The sequence below is a fragment of the Staurois parvus genome, unplaced genomic scaffold, assembly GCF_062004578.1.
Source record: "Staurois parvus isolate SC_StPar_1 unplaced genomic scaffold, SC_StPar_1.0 ptg000425l, whole genome shotgun sequence".
Classification (NCBI taxonomy): domain Eukaryota; kingdom Metazoa; phylum Chordata; class Amphibia; order Anura; family Ranidae; genus Staurois; species Staurois parvus.
The window spans coordinates 2,663,725-2,686,418 of record NW_028318221.1 but is presented as its reverse complement, the minus strand read 5'-3'; the positions used below and the strand labels follow the sequence as shown (position 1 = coordinate 2,686,418).

The 22,694-nt window shown below is 39.9% G+C and overlaps 1 protein-coding gene across 1 annotated transcript in view; it reads left to right on the top strand.

Moving 5' to 3' along the window:
* Nucleotides 1-22,694, top strand: part of ATP8B3 (ATPase phospholipid transporting 8B3) — a 217,822-nt gene that overhangs the window by 67,703 nt on the left and 127,425 nt on the right. The window contains 8 exon segments of the mRNA XM_089687466.1: nucleotides 2,504-2,697; nucleotides 6,051-6,259; nucleotides 6,391-6,422; nucleotides 9,230-9,386; nucleotides 11,082-11,270; nucleotides 11,349-11,461; nucleotides 21,099-21,123; nucleotides 21,126-21,256. Of these exon segments, the coding sequence (XP_089543592.1) occupies nucleotides 2,504-2,697; nucleotides 6,051-6,259; nucleotides 6,391-6,422; nucleotides 9,230-9,386; nucleotides 11,082-11,270; nucleotides 11,349-11,461; nucleotides 21,099-21,123; nucleotides 21,126-21,256 (1,050 nt within the window).

Here is a 22,694-nt window from a genome sequence, read left to right as displayed (position 1 = left end):
GCAGCTTCACAAGTCTTGCATCCATTGAACTTGTGAGTTTTTGGACAGTTTCTGCTTGAATTTGTTTGCAAGATGTCAGAATAGCCTCCCAGAGCTGCTGTTTGGATGTAAACTGCCTCCCACCCTCATAGATCTTTTGCTTGAGGATGCTCCAAAGGTTCTCAATAGGATTGAGGTCAGGGGAAGATGGAGGCCACACCATGACTTTCTCTCCTTTTATCCCCATAATAGCCATTGGTGCAGAGGTATTATTTGCAGCATGAGATAGTGCATTGTCATGCAAGAAGATTATTTTATTACGGAAAGCATAGTTCTTCCTTCTGTACCAGGGAAGAAAGTGGTCAGTCATAAACTCCACATACTTTGCAGAGGTCATCTTTACATCTTTGGGGCCCCCAAAGGGGCTGACCAGCTCTGTTCCCATGATTCCGGCCCAAAACATGACTCCACCACCGCCTTGCTGATGTCGCAGCCTTGTTGGAACAGGGTGGCCGTCCACCAACCATCCACTACTCTATCCATCTGGACCATCCAGGTTTGCACGGCACTCATCAGTGAACAGGACTGTTTGAAAATTAGTCTTCATGTATTTTTCTGCCCAATGCAGCCGTTTCTGCTTGTGAGCATTGGTTATTGGTGGCCGAATAAAAGGTTTATGCACAGTTGCAAGACTCTGGAGGACTCTACACCTTGATGTCCGTGGGACTCCAGAGGCAGCAGCAGCTTCAAATATCTGTTTGCTGCTATGTAATGGTATTTTAGCAGCTGCTCTCTTGATCCGATGCATGGATCTGGCAGAAATCTTCCTCAATGTGCCTTTATCTACACGAACCCATCTGTGCTCTGAATCAGCCACAAATCTCTTAATAGTGCGATGATCACGCTTACGTTTTCGTGAAATATCGAATGTTTTCATACCTCGTCCAAGGCATTGAACTATTTTACTCTTTTCGGCAGCAGAGAGATCCTATTGCCTTCCCCATATTGCTTGAAAATGGTGCTCTGCTTAATAATGTGGAACACCCTCCTTTAGTAGTTTTTCCTTAAATTGGGCTCACCGGCCAATCTAATTATCACAGGTGTCCGAGATTGTTTCAGTGATCAAAAGAGCCCTGACACACAATGCCATCAATGAGTTAAACTGAAAAACAAAATATTTAATCTTTGTGACACTTAAATAGAATTTGCATAATAATTTGGAACATGGTGTAGTATATTCTTTTAGATGGGGTGAGTTGTGAATAAACTGGTGGAGTTGTCTATACATCCATTGCGTTAAGGTCAGGGTAGGCCATTTATTTAGAAGGAGGTCTCTGGATAAGAGCACTCCGTCTTTGAAGAATTGGTGCAGACTCAAGCTGCCTGTGCACATAGATGAGTTCTTGCTAGAAAAAAAATATTTTAAGCAAGAGACGGCATGGATTCATGAAAGACAGAAGTTGTCAAACAAATCTGATTTCTTTTTATGAGAAGGTGAGCAAAACCTTGGACAGAGGGGTGGCGGTGGACGTGGTATACTTGGATTTTGCAAAAGCGTTTGACACAGTTCCCCACACACAGCTAATGTGTAAGGTAACGTCTACAGGCTTGGAATAATCCATATGTAAATGGATAGAAAACTGGCTAAAAGATCGTATTCTGAGTAGTGGTTAATGATTTATACTCTGAATGGTCTGGGGTTATTAGTGGTGTACCCCAAGGTTCAGTGTTGGGATCCTTACTTTTTAATATATTTATAAATGATATAGGGTCTGGGATTAAAAATCCCATTTCAGTCTTTGCAGATGACAACAAGCTGTGCAGTGGAATAACGTATGGATGTCTCCAACTTACAAGCTGACCTCAATGAACTGTTTAATTGGGCAACTATGTGGCAAATGAGGTTTAATGTTGATAAATGTAAGGTTATGCACTTGGGGGCTAAGAATATGCATGCATCATACATACTAGGGGGGGTACAACTGGGGGAATCAATGGTGGAGAAGGATCTGGGGGTTCTGGTAGATCACACGCTTAATAATGGTATGCAATGCCAAGCTGCGGTTTCTAAAGTGAGCAAAATCCTCTCTTATTAAAAGAGGTATAGACTCCAGAAAGAGAGATATCATATTACCCCTGTACAAAGCATTAGTAAGACCTCATCTGGAATATGCAGTTCAGTTTTGGGCACCAATTCACAAAAAGAACATTGAGAACTGGAGAAAGTACAGAGAAGGGCAATCTAACTGATAAGAGGCATGGAAGAGCTCAGCTATGAGGAAAGATTAGAGGAACTGAATTTATTCTCTCTTGAGAAGAGGAGCTTAACCTCTTCATGCCAGCAGCACACAAATGTGTGGCCTCCCAGCGTCTGGGCCTAGAAGTCAAGCAGCCGCACATTTGCGTGCAATTAACAAAAAATATATGTGCTGAGAGCGTGCACCCCATACACTGAATGCACTGTAATACAAAACGTTGCCACTTAGATTTGAAACTAAAGTTCATTTTATATTTTGTCTTATAGGTATTTGTGATTTTAATTGTATGCTCCATGTCACTAGCCATTGCATCAGGATTTTGGATTATATGGTTTCAAGAAAAGCACAGTTACATACCACCTTTACCTTCTAATGTAACACCAGCTTACAATGCATTCCTTGTCTTCTGGAGTTATACTATACTGATGAGCACCATTGTACCATTGTCAATGTATATCACGTAAGGAAACATGATTTTTAGTACAGAAAGAAATATGCACGTAAACTGTGACAGTGGTCTGTTTTGATTGCTGTGCACAACAAAAACCTTTATGTATTCTATGCAGAGTGAGATGATTGAAAAATGTAGGATAAAAAAAAAAAAAACATAATCTCTTTATCCACTAAGTAAACCACGTCTAACAGAATATATATGGACACCATGTAAGTAGACTCCTCTAAGCAAATTTTAAAAAATCTTAAATATACTGGCAGATCCTTCTAGTGGTTGATGCAGGTTCAACTGGTATTCACCAGGTCGCTGTCCTCAGGATTGCCTCACCAAGAGGTGAGCAAGACATGCAAAAACCAGATATAGCAAGTAGGGATCAAGCCAAAGCATAGTCAGAAAACAAGCCAAAAGTCAGTAATAAGTAGTAGCTGGATAGGATCAGATGAAAAGGTAGTTGATGAACAAGCTAAGGGTCGATAACAAGTGGTAGGGAAGATAAGGACAGCATTAAGTATGTAAGGAGCAAGATATCGCCTAGAGAAAGCAAAATAATCTGGCAAACAGGTAATGTAGATACAGGGGCGGACTGATCATTTGGAAACTCGGGCACTGCCTGAGGGCCCGGGGTCAATAGGGGGCCCCATGAGATGCCCCTGGTACCTTTTTCATAGGCTTTTTTGAGTTTGGGCTAGGACACAGGGGCCCCATGATCCCCTATTGCCCGGGGGCCCCATGAGTTGTCAGTCCGCCTCTGTGTAGATACATGGCTCAAATCAGCAAATCCATGTGAGGAGCAAACGGTTCTGTTTGTAGTAGAACTGTGCTTTTGAGGGCTGTCTTGCTAAATCTCCCAGGATCAGCAACCTTTTCAGCATTGCCAAGTTTAAGAACTGGTGTAAAAACCAAACCTCTTTTCTCTGTCACTCAATCCACTTGTAGAGACAATGAAGATATTTTTCCATCCTCCTTTATGTTTTTGCACAGTAAATGATACGTAAGCAGGGTCTGCTCTGTGACATGAGCCATCAACTAGGAAAAGATAGTGGACAAATTGAAAGCATTAGTTACAAAAGTCATAAATAATAGGAAAATGACATAAATAATAAAATGATGGAATATTTTCATTATCTGGGCGTCATAAAGAATATAGCAAAATATGTAAAGGAAAAATCACAAATATACAAAATGGAGGTTGCAAAAAACATAAAGATGGCCCCAAATATTTTTACATACTGTATATTATTAGTAAAAAGATCAGGTATGTGCATATAGGCCACACACATGATTAGAGTTGGTGACTGTGAACAAACAGAAAGGAAATCTATTAAATAACTTCTTTACATCTGTGTATATATAGGAAAAAGTCCATAATGGGAATAATGATACCACAGCCTGCAATAAACCACAATAACTCAAAATAGATATGGACCAGGAACAGTTATTCAACTAAAGGTGAATAAAAAACCTGGACCAAATGGCTTACACCCATGTGTCCTCAAAGACTTGAGCTTTGTTATCATTGAAGCAGCAAGCAGGGGAGGGGGGCAGGCACAGATGGCTCTAGCTCTCAGCCAGATGCTGAGAGGTGGAGCCAGCTGTCAATCAGGCACCTGGGTGGATTCTGGCATTAATATCGGGAGCCTTCTAGAACCTGAGTTGGCTCTGCCCTGGCAGCTGATAGTGGACAATAGTAGAGATATGCTCGATGAAAAAATGTGTTTAATTGCAGATGCATTAGTTCAGTTAATAATTTTGATTTGTCATATTCGTTATGTTAGAATTATTTATTTTCAGAATTTATTTAGTATATTTGGATTTGTTTGGTATATTCAGATTAGTTCCATATATTCAGATTCGTTTTGTATATTCGGATGTGTTTTGTGTATTTTGGAAGATTGGCTATATTAATTTTACCCTGTTAATTCGTTATTTCGGGAGATTACACAAAGAGAAATGGAATAAGCTGATTTTTTTTCATAATAATGAAAAATATTAAAGGATAAGTTCACTTAAAAAATGCACGGTTTCTTTTGCAGGTAAAAAATGTGGATTTTGTATTATTTTATTTTTTTTGGAGCCTGTAAAGCATTGCAACTGCGATCAGCAGATCACTGGTGCTATCCAGGTCTCCAACAGTTTAATCTGTGTGCTGGTAGCTCATATGAGCATATATTTTAACACAGGAAGACTGCATGAACTCATTGAGAACTGCAAGCCGACATCAGCAAAGGCTGCAGCAGTGGGAGCATGTTACATGTTTCACCCTGAAAACGGGTGTACTTATCCTTTAATGCAAAATAAAAGCATAATGGATCTGAAAGAATAAATGGAACAAAATTAATTTCGGATTCATTTGTTATGATTTGGAGATTCTGATGGATCCACCTCCATCCAACCCAAACACAATAAGTAGGAATCATCAGCTTTTTTCACTTTTATACCTTACTGTGTTAGATATGTTTTCATTTCAAATGTAGCGCATTTTTTATAATAATGAAAAGTGTTAATGCAAAATAAAAATTAAATGGATCTGAAAGAATGAATGGAACAAAATTAATTTCAGATTAATTTGTTGTTTTTATGTTAGTTCGAATGCCTAAAACATCACCAAAAGGCTCAAATTATCACATTGTGTCATCCCAATAAAACAAATGAATAAAATAAATTCACTGTTTCATTATAATTTGTTTTTGGATTAGTTGAAATACATTACTATTGTGTTTCAGAGATTCGTATATATGTGAATCTCTGAATAATGAAAATTTCTCCTGAATTTCCATTCAAAATGAATCACGCATGTCTAGGCAATAGCCCTCTTTCAGCTGGTTGTGGGTCACATGATAGCAAAGATAAATGCACTCCTGTGAACTACAGGGCAAGTGTGGCCAAAAAGTCTTTGGCCATAATTTTTTTTAAGGGCTTCTTAAGATGATGATTCAGCTCAAAGGTCACCATTTTTACAATATTGCAGAGATCTAGTGATTTGCCCAGTTTCACATAGAATTTCACATTTGCACTTTGTTCTAACTTGCTGTCCATGATGAAATAGCAGAAGTGCTAACACATGTGGTCAGAAGAGCACCAGTTGCACAGCTCCTGACGTACACAGGTTGATGTCTTTTGGCACAATGACTTAAAGATCGGCAGTCCCTGTGACTGTGCATGCAGCCTTGTGCTGCCATCTGTTGGTGTGTTACAAAACTTGTCTCAGAACTTTTTGATACCACCTTGTATTTAGAACAGAAGGAAATCTCAGTATAATAAATGCCAAGATCATATTGTTTACTATTGTTTATTTTGCAGTGAATGATTTCTATTATTTTAATGAACACTGTATTAAAATATCAATGCTCATTTTATAGATTAGAATTCATCCATCTAGTCCACAGCATGTACATTGATTGGGATGTGGAAATGTATTTTGAGAGGAACAACACTCCAGCCAAAGCCAGGTCTACTTGCCTGAATGACTTGCTTGGTCAAGTAGAATATGTTTTCTCTGATAAGACAGGAACGCTGACAGAGAACATAATGACTTTCAAAAAGTGCTGCATCAATGGAAACATTTATGGTAATTGCTACTAATAAATAATGATCTCAAATGTCAGTTTTGTCATTTTATAGAGAATCTACATTTTTCCTGATAATTTAGTAGCTGTGCATGCTCTTTAACATATAACTAATATGTGTGTATTTTTTCAGGAACCAGTTCAAATGATGAGAAGAGTCTACAGGTACTGAAGAAATAAAAAAAAATAATATGTGTCAATACCTGTCAATACCTACAATATCTGTCATTTTTGTGCATATTTCATTAGTTAAATGGGCCCAATATTCTTCTTTTTGTAAAAAAGAAAAGAGCTAAAGGAAAGGAAAGTGACGATGTAATGCCCTATTCAGCCTATCATATTCTACTCCCCACTGTTCTCTTTATCTGTGTACATCATCATATCATATGTACAATGCCTACCTCATTTTCCTTCAAGTAATGTTTATGAAGTTGGCATTATTAGATTACTTTCACTTTTACATTGTGGACTGCGTAAACAGTCTAATGATGCAACCTTATAGAAGATGTTTTTGCTGCAATTGCTTACATTATAATGCTTTTACCCAGAGAACAAGGTACATTAAAACCGATTTCCTTTAAACTACTGTATGTACAGTATATGGTATACAGTGAGGAACAGATGTATTTGAACACCCTGCAATTTTGCAAGTTCTCCCACTTAGAAATCATGCAGGGGTCTGAAATTCACATTGTAGGTGCATTCCCACTCTGAGAGACAGAATTAAAAAAAAAATTCAGGAAATCACATTGTATGATTTTTAAAGAATGTATTTGTCTTGCACTGCTGAACATAAGTATTTGAACACCTAAGAAACAGCAAGAATTCTGGCTCTCAAAGACCTGTTACTGTGCCTTTAAAAAGTCCAGCTCTACTCCACTCATTAATCTAGCTTAGTAGCACCTGTCTGAGCTCTTAAAAGACACCTGTCCACCCCACAGTCAGTGAGACGCCAACTACTACCATGGGCAAGACCAAAGAGCTGTCAAAAGACACCACAGACAAAATTGTGGACCTCCACAAGGCTGGAAAGGGCTACGGGGCAATTGCCAAGCAGCTTGGTGAAAATATATCAACTGTTGGAGCAATTGTTAGAAAATGGAAGAGGCTAAAGACGACTGTCAGTCTCCCTCAGACTGGGGCTCCATGCAAGATCTCACCTCATGGGGTATCACTGATGATAACAAAGGTGAGGAATCAGCCCAGAACTACAAGGGAGGAGCTGGTCAATGACATGAAGAGAGCTGGGACCACAGTTTCAAAGGTCACTGTCGATAGAACACTACGCCATCATGGTTTCAAATCATGCATTGCACGGAAGGTTCCCCTGCTCAAGTCATCACATGTCCAGGCCCGTCTGAAGTTTGCCAGTGGCCATCTGGATGATCCAGAGGAGGCATGGAAGAAAGTCATGTGGTCAGATGAGACCAAAGTAGAACTTTTTGGTCTAAACTTCACTCATCGTGTTTGGAGAAAAAAGAAGGATGAGTTGCATCCCAAGAACACCATCCCTACTGTGAAGCATGGGGGTGGTAACATCATGCTTTGGGGGTACTTTTCTGCGAAGGGGACAGGATGACTGCACTGTATTAAGGAGAGGATGAATGGGGCCATTTATTTTGAGATTTTGAGCAACAACCTCGTTCCCTCAGTCAGAGCATTGAAGATGGGTCGTGGCTGGGTCTTCCAACATGACAACGACCCGAAGCACACAGCCAGGATAACCAAGGAGTGGCTCTGTAAGAAGCATATCAAGGTTTTGGAGTGGCCTAGCCAGTCTCCAGACCGAAATCCAATAGAACGTCCTTGGAGGGAGCTGAAACTCCGTGTTGCTCAGCAACAGTCCCAAAACCTGACAGATCTAGAGGAGATCTGTGTGGAGGAGTGGGACAAAATCCCTGTTGCAGTGTGTGCAAACAAAGGCTTCTGTACCAAATATTAACACTGATTTTCTCAGGTGTTCAAATACTTATGCTCAGCAGTGCAAGACAAATAACTTCTTTAAAAATCATACAATGTGATTTCCTGAATTTTCTTTTTAAATTCTGTCTCTCAGAGTGGGAATGCACCTACAATGTGAATTTCAGACCCCTGCATGATTTCTAAGTGGGAGAACTTGCAAAATTGCAGGGTGTTCAAATACTTCTGTTCCTCACTGTATGTAGTAGTAACTTTAATCTTGGAAATACACAGCTTTTACATCTCTAGTAGTCTGCATTTTATGCATGTGTTTGTTTCAAGACAGGTGTACATAAAGACCTTTTAACCAAACTTTTAAAACATCACCAAACCTCTTAAACCATTACTCTAACCTCAACATACTGTATCTCCCAACTGTCTCTGATTCAAAGGGATTGTCACTCTTTTGTAAAAGTCCCTCCATCCGTCAGATTTCCCTCATTTTGCTCTGATGCATATACATGTAAAAATGCACTTTTTTTATTATCAAGAAGTGTTTTATGATGGTAAACATTTTATCCAATTTCTAAACTGTTGAATTTTAAATTTCAAAATCCAGTTTTAAGGAATAGTAGTGGTTAAAAAAAAGCATTTGTGGGTTTAACCAATCATTTTTTGTGTAATAATTCTCCATCTAATGGAGGTGTGGGAAGGGTGCATCTTTAGCCTACATACTTTTTACGAATAGGTATCCCCCTTTCCCATCTCATATAGTTAGAAGGTATGCCTTTGCCTTTACAGTTGATTTTAAACCGCTGACTGTAATACTAACCGCCAACCAAATGCCTAGCAAAAAATTTACCCCTGCAGCAGTAACATTCACAAATTGCTACAAAAAGTTACCAGTTTACTTATTATCTTGCAGCGATGAGATTTTATAAACCAGAGTATTTGATTGGGATTAGTATCAGGAGATTTCGAATATGCAATAGTTTATTAATATTTTATGTAAAATCTCAAATGAACAATGAGGATGAGTGAAATTTGTTAATAAATGGATTCTTAATTCCCAGGCAGTAAGCTTCAGGTGGAATAAATATGCTGATACCAAGTTCAGTTTCTTTGATCAATCATTAATTGATACAGTTTGCCAGAACAAGGATGACATCATGAAGGAATTTTTCCGGCTTCTTTCAATTTGTCACACGGTCATGGCGGATAGTAACGGAGGTAAGATGCAGTCTATATGCCAGGGGACATAAGTTGCAAGTTAGAAACATCTTGTATTCTCATTTCCAGTTTGCATTTAAAAGAGCAAGTATTCTCCTGTTTTAGAAATTAATCACCAATGAGGCACCAACCTCCATCAAGTCTGAATTTAGAACGTTTTTCATAATAGTAAAAAATGTTTAAATCAACAAGTTTTGTTTTCTAAAACTATAATGCCTATTTCTGCCTAGTTCTGTTGCTTTTTATAGTTTATTATACAACCAACTATTTGATGCAACTACTCTAAACCCATAGAACCTTCTTCTCAAGATCAACAATAAAGATCAGATCAGATCAAAGGTTTTAACCCTTTCCCACGTCTGCTCCAACCCACACAAAATGTTTTGTCTGGCATTGGACATTAACAGATCATGTAAAAAGAAATATTAGCTTAAAAAAGTACATAATTTAACCTGTTTTGATAACATTTACTGGTAAACTAACTGAATAGTAAATTTAGACTAGCTGATGAATAGAACGTGACCACTTTTAGTATACTGTATTACACTAGACCAGGGTTTTTCAAAGTGGTCAGTATTGACCCCGAAGAGTTGTTAGAACTAAGGAATCAAAAGAGGGTTAATAATTGCCTGGGAGTCAATAGTTGATCAATAAATAATGAAAGGTCAGTTGGAGTCAGTATTACCCAGAATTGGATGGTCAGGTTCTAGCAAAATTGGCTTTGGGTTGTCTTAGTGCGGTTTGTGTTATGTGACCCTTAACCCCTCAGGGAAGTATATACGTGTGTTCACTACATACTGTACACCCCCACTGCCATTTTTCTAGTGAGTGATAGGAATGATTGCCAAGTAACAGCTCTCATTTACTAAAATTTCAACTTGGTAATATCCATAATATTGGTTTCTGATACCCGGAGGATGGGTCAACATATTTCACAGCTTATTATTATTATGATTATTATTATTATTAATAATAATAATAATAATAATTATAATAATATAACAGAACTTCATCTTTCAATCTACATTGAATCAACCATTTTAATCCTTCTTCTGCTAGCCTTACTGAATAGGTAGTTAGGTATATTATATTTACTTGTTTTAAACTTCTTTCTACATTTATTCAGCTGTTCCTGGTTTCTTGCGTAGGCCAAATGATGTCAAACTTCCCAAGAATTTTATAAGCATTTTTTTTCTTTCATCTCTAGCAAGGGAGGAGGGAATTTTTCAGCTAAGCACACCTTCCTGCCTGTGTGCCTTAGCTAACGGCAGATGAATTCCAGGAAGTAAATACTGAATGAATCATATGTCATGACTAGACATGCTGGGGATGTTTTTCAAAGTGATTTCAACAAAAAATAAAGCATAGCAACATGGATGGATGTGTGCGTTTGCTTTGAATAATAAAAATTAATTAAAACATTTTTTTTTAGTTTGTGATGCTCAGATACAGTTATGTCCTGCTATAATAATAATAATAATAGCTAGTAGCAGTAATAGTAGCAATAATAGTAGTACCATTATTTAAAGTCATACTTATTAAATTATTTTATATAATAAATGTTTGGGGGATTATGAACAATCAAAAACTCTTTAGTTCATCAACCATGGAGTGGTTGAAGAACTAAAGAGCTTTGGGTTCCCTGCTCTAGACATTGAAAAACTCTGGATTTCTTTGCTCTCTTGTTTATTTCAGATGAGTTGATTTATAAGGCAGCAAGTCCTGATGAAGAAGCCTTAGTTACAGCAGCAAGAAACTTTGGCTATGTTTTTATATCCCGGACACAAGACACTATCACTACAAATGAACTTGGGGTTGAAAAAATCTACCATGTCTTGGCTCTTCTTGATTTTAATAGTGTCCGCAAGAGGATGTCTGTATTGGGTGAGCATACTGACATTTTGATTTGTTTGTTTTTTTACTCCTAAATTTCCATTGATGTATGTTTTATATTAATAACAGTTAAAGATCCAGAAGGAAAGATTAAACTTTACACTAAGGGAGCAGATGATGTTATTCTAATGCGACTTCATCCTCATTGTGAGAACCAGGACATAACTGAAAAAGCTTTGGAGGTGAGTACTAAATAGCTGATTGGAAATTAAATAAATTGGAAAGCCAGCCAATAACACTCAAACTGGGTGTGGGATAGGCAGTACTAGCAGCTTACCAGATTCTGCTGCATACACTTGTTCTAACAGGGAACATGCAGACAGGATGAGAGGAGAATGAGAACAGTTGTTTACTGTGATGAGTTGTTTTGCTGCTTCTTCATTGTTCAAACACCAGTCTGTGCATTAGGAGGCGACATTATTGAATTCCCTAAAGCCAGTCTACATAGATTGAAATTCAGCAAGTTCAGCAGTGACTGGCCGAATTTCGATTCACGTATGGACTAGCTGGTTGTACACAAGTCAATTTATCAATTGATTTGTGTACAACCAGCCTGTCATGTTTTTCCAGAATGATCAGTGCCAAGGGGCCCCCCTCTGCAGAATAAAATAGCTCAGTGGGAGTGATTTTCCCATCCACACATTCAATGGTTGGTTGAATGAAAAAAATGATCAATGTGTGGGCTGCCTAACTCTAACAGAAAAATGTGTCATATTCTTTGCTGTGACATCTGAAATAGTTGGATAAAGTCACAAATTCTTTGGCAAATAAGACAGCTCACATATTGTTTAAATAGCTGCTTGACTTTATTGCTATGCAGAAACTATGTCTTTAACTTGAATTTTAAAGCTGAACTTTTCCATAAATTTACAGTCATCTACTCCTATTAATAATATTTCTGAAACATATATGATGCAGCAAGACAAATGGACTCTAACGCCCAACCACTGCAAACAGTATATGCGTCCTCAGCGATCTGAAGTTGTGTGCTAAGTGCACGTTCACTGCATGCTCCCAGCACACTGTAGCCAACAGCTCTTGTTTCCAACCTCTGAACAGGATCCAGTGGGACTAGCTTCTGATCATGTGACCACTCTGAGAACCAATCACATGAGAGTCACTCACATGGTAGAAAAGCTGTGCCACCATCTGAACATTATAATATAAATAAAAGTGCAGCGCTAAGTAATAAATCTGAAAATTGTCCACTGTAAGTCCAGTTCATATAAACGTGGCAGGTGACAAATAGAAATCCACAAAGGTGATCCGTGAGGAAGTAGCAGAAATGCGCACTCACCAGAAGGCGGATATACATAAGCAGTATATATCAAAAGCCCATGGATCCTCGGTCAACAAGAAACAGGTCTGGTCACCGTGGATTGGCCTTTCCTTTCCTCAAGGGTGCAGAGCAAAATTCTTCCTCCTCTTAGGTGGATGCTTGGATTCCTAATATAGACTCTGCAAAGAGGTACTCCTCCAAGGGAGTCAGGGAAGGACACCCATAGTGTAGTATGTTTAGAATAAACAGCTTTATTAAAGACAGTAATACCAGATTCAAACGGCAAGTGTCATCCAGATGTGACAGTAAAACTAACCCTAACAGTTAGAATGATGGCCGCCGGGCCTCCACGTGGCTCCGGCGGCGTAGTGTCTCGACGTCCAGGCTCCTCCTTACCCGTTACATGCGCATGCACATCTGGTTGATGATGATGGTTCCATACCTCTGAAGATGTGCATGCGCACGTAACGCGTAGCGGTGTATAAGACATTACAGGCACAGTTCTCTTGGGGTATCGCAATCAGTGCATATAGCATAAAAACTGACAGAAACAGAAAAAAGGAAAGGGAAAGAAAAGAGAAAAGCGGAGAAAGAAGAATCAAGAATAGTAAAGACAAAGAAAGGGCTCCAGGGGATCGCACAAGGATAGTCTTATATCGACAGGAGGGTCTGGTCAAATCTAGACGGTTGAGCCACATCAATCCAAGGATGCCAGATCTGCAAAAACTTAGTGTGGGTATCTAACAGCATAGCCATTAGCTTCTCATTAACTATTATAAAATTATCTGATTCCTAACGGCTTCAAAGATAAGAAGAGGGGTTTTCCAAGCTCTTGTGATTGTCAGTTTGGTAGCCATAAATAGATGCGATGCTAACTGCCGCTCAGGACAGAGTAGGCCTACTAGTGGTTTAAAAAATAGTGCCTCATATGAGTTACGCTTAATTTCCGTGTGTAGCACAGTGCGTAGAAGAGCATTGACCCTAATGCATAGTCTGCATACCTTGGGGAAAGTCCACCAAATATGGGCCATGGTACCTATTTGTTGACAACTCTGAAAGCAAGTTGGAGAATATGAGGGAATAAAATGTGCCAGTCGGGCAGGCGTATAATATCATCTATAAAGGACCTTGTAGGCATTTTCTAGTATAATAACATTCCTCGAGCATTTAGACAATGCTTGAGTCATGATCTGCCAGTCTTGCTGATCTAGACAACCACCAAGTTCTGATTGCCACTGCTGATGATAGGAGCAAACCGGGGGAGTCCTATAAGAAATGATAGCGGAGTAGACAAGGGAGATCAAGTTTGGTGCATGAGGCCTGTGCCTGCAAAGACTTTTGAAGGGAGTCAGCCTATAGGGACCCGTATAATGTAATAATAATGTACTAAGAAAGTGATGAAGTTGGAGGTAGCTAAAATGTTCCCTCAACGGGATATCATGTGAAGAACGCAAAGTCAAACGCAAAAGTGAGTATCCGGGTAGGAGAGAGCATGGAGTGTACATCATTGAAGCCATGGGCTGGCCACCATGCAAACTGGCCAGGATTGTCAAGGCCCGGGGGAAACAGTGGGTTGTGGAATAGGTGCATCAAGGGTAAGTGAACTGAAATAAGACCAGCAGAATATTTAATGGAGTCCCAAAGTAGAAACATATGTGTTAATGTTGGACTAAGAGCTGAAGGGTTATGAACAGGGGGGAGCCACAGCAAAGAAGAAAGTGGCGTCGGGTGGGAGTCCATCAGATCCACTGTGGCCCACAAGGGAATATTGTGAGACGCATGAAGATGGGCTAGTGGGGCTATATTTGCCGCTAAATAATATGCATGAAGATTTGGGACAGACAATCCACCTTTATTCCTATGGGCTAATAAAATTATTTTATTAATTTTAGGGCGGAAGGAGCCCCAGAGAAAAGACAGATGAAAGTTGATGAATGCTTAAGATATACAAAGGGACAGGGATCAGTAAAACCCAAAACACATATAATAATTTTGGGAGATAAGTTATACGGATCGCATTAATTCTTCCGAGCCACGAAAGCGGAAGATGAGCCCAAGAAGACAACATATCCCTCAAGTCCTTAAAGACAGAGGGGAAAGTAACCTGATACAGTCCTTCGTAAGACGGGGTGATCTTAATCCCCAGGTGTGGCAAGACCGAAAGCCATTGAAAAGAAAATGATTGCTTCAGAGTTGCCAGTAGCGTGGGGGACAGGGTAATAGACATGGCTTTAGATTTAGCGGGATTGACATAGAGGCCTGAAAGAACAGCAAAGTTGTCTAGAACCACCAGTAAGTTGAGCAGAGTAACCCCCAGATTAGTAACAGACAGCAATATGTCATCCGCAAACAATGACAGCTTATGCTGGGAACCGGCTACATCCAGCCCCTTAATATTGAGATGCATACGGATAGCCTCTGCTAGGGGCTTCAAAGCCAAGATAAATAATATGGGAGAGAGCGGGCAACCCTGCCTAGTTCCTCTACCAATCGGAAACGTCGAGGACTCAAAACCATAGTATTTGAGTTTTGCTTGGGGGCACGTATATAGCGACACAATCCAATGCAGGAACGAGGGACCAAAGCCAAACTGGTGAAGTACCGATATGAGGTAAGGCCAGGATAAGGTGTTGAAAGCCTCATTGATATCCAGGGATAAGAACATCATTTCAATTTTGCGAGTGTGAGCCTGGTGTTGTAACTGTAAAATTTGTCTGATTGCGTCCCCTGCTTGTCTATGGGGGACAAAGCCCACCTGGTCTTTTTTGATCAGACGAGAAAGAAAATAGTTTAAACGGTAGCTAAAATCTTTGTAAGGATTTTCATAGCGATGTTGATAAGAGAGATTGGTCTATAATTTGCCCAAGAGGAATGGTCCCGATCCTGTTTCGAGATCATGACCACGTTGGCAGTCAGCAAATCGGGGGAAAAGGCCGAACCTCATTTCACCGCATTAAACATGGCTGCGAGGTGAGAGGCCAGAACATCAGCCAGTTTTTTATAGTACAAGGCCATGTAGCCATAAGGTCCTGGACGTTTGCTAGTCTTCAAATCGGCGATACAGCGCAAACTTCCGATATTTGAATACCACGGTCCATCAAATCTCTATGAGCTTGAGTCAGAGTAGGCAAAGACAAACGAGATAAAAAGTCGAGATAGCATGGGGTTCTGCTCGAGTAGGGTCTGTGTAAAGTTTAGCAAGGCGGTACTGAAACTTCTCCAAAACCTTTTCAGGATTACTTGTTAGGACATTATGTCGAGTACGGAAAGAGATCGGTTTTGGATTGTGCGTAAAAGAACGCAACCTGCGTGCTAGCATAGAGTTCGGTTTATTCACTTTGCTGTACCACAACTGACGTGTCCAGTGACAGGAGCCCTCGGCATCATCTGTTAAGCAAAGATCCAATTCCAGGCGGGTCTGGTCCAACAACCTTCGGTTTGAGGGAGTCGATGATTGTTTAAATTGAGATGACACAGTAGCTAATTGTGTTTCAAGCTGATGCTGTTTATCTCCCATTTGTGCCTTGAGGCTACTCGGATAATATGACCTCGAAGGACTGCCTTGTACGCTTCCCACAGTGTCACTGATGAAGACTCAGAACCTGAATTGAGCTGAAAATATTCCACAGATTTATTATTATTATTATTATTATTATTATACAGTATTTATATAGCGCCAAAGGGTATGCTCAGCGCTGTACAGTAGCAAGGGGGACAGAACATGAGACAAGACAGTAACAATACAATAGGGGTTTGAGGGCCCTGCTCTTTCGAGCTTACAATCTAGGATTTATGCAGAACGTCCGTCTGAACTTCTTTCAGTGAAAATGGGGTCATGATCAGACCACGGCACAGTAAGAATAGAGATGGAGCGCACAAGAGGAAGATGTTTTCATAAGACTAAAGCATGGTCAATTCTGGAGTGAGAGTCATGAGGGTGCGAGTAATAAGTGTAGTCTTTCCCCCCAGGGTGGACCTCACGCCATAAGTCTACCAAATCGTGAGTCCGTAAGGTTTGAGCAAAAGATTTGGCTGCAATGGAGGGGTTAGAGTCCTCTGGGGGACACTTATCAAGAGCTGGATTCAGAACTAAATTTGAGTCCCCCGCTACCAGAAGAGGTGGGTGAACCACCAGAAGGGAGCAGACATGCGATAAGAAAGGTCCGGGATTAACATTGGGAGCATAATTAGACAAAAGTGTGACATCTACATCCTGAATTGTACCCTGTAATAAAAGATACCTACCATTCGGGTCCGCAATACGCTTCACACAAACAAATGGGGTTTTCTTATGGAAATCAGTGAGGACTCCCCTTTGTTTTGTAGGGCCAGTAGCCTGAAAAACCTGAAGGTAGCGGGCATTAAAATACTTTGGGCTAGATGTGGCGGAAAAGTGAGTTTCCTGTAGGCAAGCAATATCCACGAGGCGAGCCCGGAGGAACTTAAATATCTTCACTCTTTTGGGGGGAGTTCATACCCTGAACATTCAGGGACAACCAATTTAATGACATGGTAGCCAAAAAAAAAAAAAGGACTAGCCTCCGTCACGATCCCTTGGAGCCCTGAAAAATATAAGGTGAAAACACAAGGTACACAGAACAACAAACCAGGAAAAGGAAAAAAAAGCAAGGAAGAAAGAAGAAGACGTAAAACCATCTCGTATACAGGCAATATACATTTGACGCAATAAGATCAGCACAAAAAACATTACAACCAGCTGTGGGTAGCGCGTAGGACAACAGTCCAATCCACACACCAGCTTGAGGGGGGACGCAATGGTCCACCGGAACTACTCGGCTTAACTAGAACAAGAAATTATTTAGCAAACAACATAGGCTAAGTTACTCCACTACCTAGTAATCATCAAATGGTGACTAAGTCTATATGAACTGCAGTCAACGAGTGACACAGAGGCAGGTAAAAATGCAGGATAGCCATATGTGCGAGACCACTCACGGGTCACGCCCAATAAGCAGGGTCTCGCCCATGGCAGAATATCCACCTCCGGTGTCGCCCATCAACCGCAAGAGATGTGAGGACGTCTTAAGGAAAGCTAACATGTCCATAAGGGTATCGGCCCCAGTAAAAGAGGTAATATATCACATGACCGTACAGAAGCTGGAAATCTACAAAAAAGAGTACTCAAGGGCGATATCACCCGTACTGCTAAAATGGAAAAAAGTAGGAAATTCAGCAGGATACACATCAGAGACTTCCTGGAATCATTGGGCCTAAAGGGTTCGAAGAGCTTGAGAGCTGTTTTGACTCAGTGGAGGTTACTTGCAGGGAAGATTGAGATCACTGCAAGCTTGCAGGGAAAGAAGCCTCCTCAGTCTGGGATGGTGGCAAGTCAAGTTTCAGTTCCTAGAAGTGACGATGAAGATCCGCTGAAGATTAAGCCTGGAACTGTTGGCCTTGGTAGGAGAAGGAGAACTTATGGTAGGAGAAGGAGAGCTTAAATGGAAACCCCCATCTATATTTGATATCAGCTGACTGTAGAATTTGTAGGTAGGGTCCCAGGGTGCGGCATTTTGCTATTGTGACTGGAGACAAATCAGCAAACAGCTGAAGGGAGTTACTCTGGAATTCCAATGTTGGTCGGTTTTGAGCCGCCTGCAGGAGGCGTTCTTTAGTGCGGTAATAGTGGAACTTAATAATAATGTCCCTCGGGGGGCCCTCCGTGGGTTTGGGGGCTAGAGCTCTGTGAATACGATCAAATTCCAAATGTTCCAGAGGGATCTCAGGAACCAGTTCCTGAAAAAGGGCAGTAGCAGTACCCTGTAGATCAGTTACCACCTCAGGCATGCCACAAATACAGAGGTTATCTCTACCGGCCCTGTTCTCCATATCTTCCTTTTTTATCTTTAAGGTGTCCAGCTCTGCGTGTAAATCCTCCACTTCCTGCTCATGACCCTCCAAGACTGTAATCGCCAAATCCATACGTTCAAGGTGAATTTTCAACAGAGAGGACTACATAGACAGCAGTCTCTGCTCTGGAGCAGAACCAACAAAAGCTCAGAATTCAGAAATATACAGTTGTGGTCATGTGAGGGTTTACTGTGTGAAAAGGAGATTGATAAACTGCCATCCTGAGCATATCCCATTGGCTGTCAAACTCACAGCTCTTGACAAAGTGCAGGGCCACTTATCAACCTGACCTTCTTATGAGGTTACACAAGAACCAAAATGCAGTTTTGTTAAAAGTATACAGTATATTAACCTGCTCTTTGTGCTATCATATATGTTATCACAATTTGATTTCGCTGGACACTCCTATTCCCACCTCCACTATCAAATTCCTCCCCTACCTCCTCCACAATCTAGTCAATCTGCATCCTTTCTCCTTCCTTTGCAATACAGGGTTGATGACTTCTTTTGCTTCTCTCCAACGCAACCTGGTTTCCTTGTCACAACAAACTTGATATTGACCGTTTACCCATCACTACAAAGTCTTGCTGCTCCCTCTCTAACTCCCTCAACAATGTAGTATTATTGCCTTTTTTTTTCTCTTTTCTCTAGAATATAATATTTTAGTTTTTTTTCTCTCCCAGTTCTCCACATTATGGTCTCCCTGCCTCCCCCACCCTTCACAATCTGATTGGGTGACTACACACCAGGGCTTTTAAGGTGTAATCATTAATCTTAACACCCTGATAAAAAATTCTTACAATTTTTATTTGGTAGAAAACAATACAAAATATTATTATAAAACTAACAACGTATATGTTTAAACAGATATTACACAAAACAACCTTCTCTTTATGACTAATCCCCTTATGTTACAAAATTTTATTATGTGCAAATTTTGCCTTTTTAGTGATCCAGTTATCAGTTTGCTTGCTGAAGAGGAGAGACATCCTTTCTCCATGTGGTTCACAGCCTAGCTTCCTTGGGAAGCTAGAGCAGGAGCGACTGACAACTCATGGGGCCCCTGGGCAATAGGGGATCATGGGGCCCTTGTGTCCTTGCCCAAACTCAAAAACGCCTATGAAAAAGGTACCAGGGGCATCTCATGGGGCCCCCTACTGACCCCGGGCCCTCGGACAGTGCCCGAGTTTCCAAATGGTCAGTCTGCCCCTGGGCTAGAGAAAGGCTTATCTATAATATCCATAATAATAATAAATACATTACCTTCTCATAGATGTAACCATTGTTCTCCCAATATATACGGTATGTCATAATTTTGCTTACATTGCAACAATGACTTATCAAATACCTCAATGCGGAGCCAGTCAATGCCTCTTGTGAAGACAGTGGAAGCACCTGGGATATTCTTCAGGAGCAGGTGGTTAATAAGCATGCACATTGGGTTTCTAAAAACTGGCCATAATATACAATGAGTTTCATTTTTATTAAATGTTTCACTTAGAAATGTCCCCCATATAAGTTAGAGGCAGTTTAGCCCATCCACGATAAGTTATTACCATGATAGTTGTCGGTCTGTATAACTTTTTGTCCTTTCCTAAATTAGATGGCTATTTTTCCATAGGAATGTTATGTTCCTATGGGCGCTAAAAAATGAGTGTATGTGACAACCATGAATCTCCATTATAACCAGGTCTCTTTTATCTTCACATTAATACTTTGGATCACAGACAGCTGCAGCTTCTGTCAGCCTGTCCTAGCTTGGTACAGGCTTCCTGGCTGCAACTGTCTGGGACCACATTGTGCTTCCAGCTACAAGAATATACAAATTCTTGCTGCAGGAGTCTGCTGCGGAATCAAATTAGCCCAAATGAATAAGGCCTAAAATTACACTTGTATACTCTCAGTGCCAGACCAAAATATTTAGTGATATAAAAAATACCTTTTCAGTTCTTACCGAGTAGCAATGTTCCTGTATTTGATTACCATTAATAATTACATTGTGTGCCATTCTATTGACATCATGCTGCTGTAGTATAAGGCAAAGTGAAATATATTGTTTGCAGTAGCCAGCTACATAAGAGCAATGTGTCATCTGATTACTGCTAGAAGAGGGGCATCTTCAACTCTCGAAAGCAGATAATGATACACTCCTCTGAGAATTATTTTCTTATAGAATGCAGTATGTCATACAGGGCTATATTTCGCATTATTCTTGAAAAGGAAAACTTTGCAAATAGCCTTACTTTCCTTTTAAAGAAAACCTGTCACTAGATAAATATGAGTGCTACCTAAAAAGTATAAAGATCTGAAAATTCCCTATTTGTATAGTAAAAATAGTAAAAATATTGAAGCAACCAAACAACATGACTGGCAGACATTTTCCACTATGAGAAGGAGAGGTCATTAATGTCAGCATCCATGGTTCTCCAATAATCGTTTTTTCAAAGTAGTTGGATAGTGAGTGACAAATCAGGAACTGTTTACTGATTTTCTGTGAAATTTGTGAAATTATACAGTGTAACATTTATTTTGCCTATTGATCCTAATTTCTGTTTACAGCTGTCTATTGTGTTGTTGCTTTTAGGAAGATTGGTGTGTGATTGAGGGATGCTGTCTCTTATTTATTAAAGATTTATCTACCAGTGTGCTGCATATCTCTTTTGATTATGTAGATGTTCGGTGAAGAGACTCTGAGAACTTGGGGTTCAAAGAGGTAGATGCCACTGAGTATGCAGAGTGGAGTACAAAACACCATCAGGCCAGTGTTGCCTTGCAGAATCGATCACATTATATGGAATTGGTATATGATGAAATGGAGAGTAACCTGCAGGTATGAAAATAGTTTGTTTACAATAATGGTACTTGGTTAAAAAATGTTCTCTAAACCAAAATGACCATTTTAGGGCATAAGTTAAAAATTATATAAAGGAAACCAATGAGAGCAGAAATAATAGAGCTGCAATGCTTCTAAGAATACTGTCTGTCTTGCTTTTTATCTGCATTATTGCTGAAACCACTGACCCAGAATAAGTATCTAGATTAGAAGAAGTCACAATTGCCAACCTGTATATGTGTGGGTGCCTCAAAAAAGTATGGAGTTCATTTGATTAGCATGACATCAAGGCAACTAGCATTCTCAGAAGAGGAAACCAACTTTAATGGATTCCCTCAGCACAGGTTTCCTTTAGCAGAAGAGTTGAGTCAGGTTACCTGACTATTAAATTAACATCGTTTTAGTTTATTAGTGGGTACCAATATCATTATTAAAGTGTAAGTGTAACATATCTAAATGCTGTCTACATGAAATCCTTTCTTTTAACATAGATTACAATGGAGTATTTAATCATTTTAAGACTTTCATAAGAGAGTCAAATCTTGCATAAGAGAGCCTGAGCATGCATAGTGTATATAGTGTACATAGTCTGCAGTACTTGTACCCACAAAATACTCCATAACTACTGTGCTATGAGTAAAGGTCTCATTTACATAAGCCTAAAGATTAAACAAAAATTATTCTGAGCCTACCTTGAAGAAGAACTTCGTTATCTGCAAACTACACAGCAATGATCAACTGTTAAGAAAACAAATACTTTGGTGAGGACTAGGTAATATACAAAACAGTGTATACAGTACAGGTGTCAGGTCTGTGTAAAGTACTACACAGCACATAGAGTGTAGCATTCAAGACAATGTAAACATTAAAGTGGAACTTTAACCACTTGCCCTCCAGAAGATTTACCCCCTTTCATGACCAGGCCATTTTTTTGCTGTTCGGCACTGCTCTTTTTCAACTGGTAATTGCGCGGTCATGCAATACTATACCCAAACAAAATTTATGTCCTTTTTTCACACAAATGGAGCTCTCTTTTGGTGGTATTTGATCCCTTTATTTTTTTTTAATCACTTTTAGTGCTATCACAGGGAATGTAAGTATCCCCTCTGACTGCAATAGGCATTGACAGGTATTCTTTTTTGAGAAATCTGGGGTCTGTTAGACTCTAGATATCTCCTCTGTCCTTACATCATCTGATCTCACTAAGATCGGTGTGCTCAGATGCTTTCCATATTTACAAATGGCTCTGTTGATATCCTGCAAAACTATAGTGATGAAATGCTCCTAGCTTCCAATTTCTTAGACTATAGAGATGATTAAAGTCATTCTAGACTCTGATCAGATCTATAGTCAGCTAGCGGATCTGCCAGATGCATTCTCGGATTCCCTTGTGGGGCAGGAGAGCCCAAGAAAAAACTGTGGAAGGCAGCAGGAG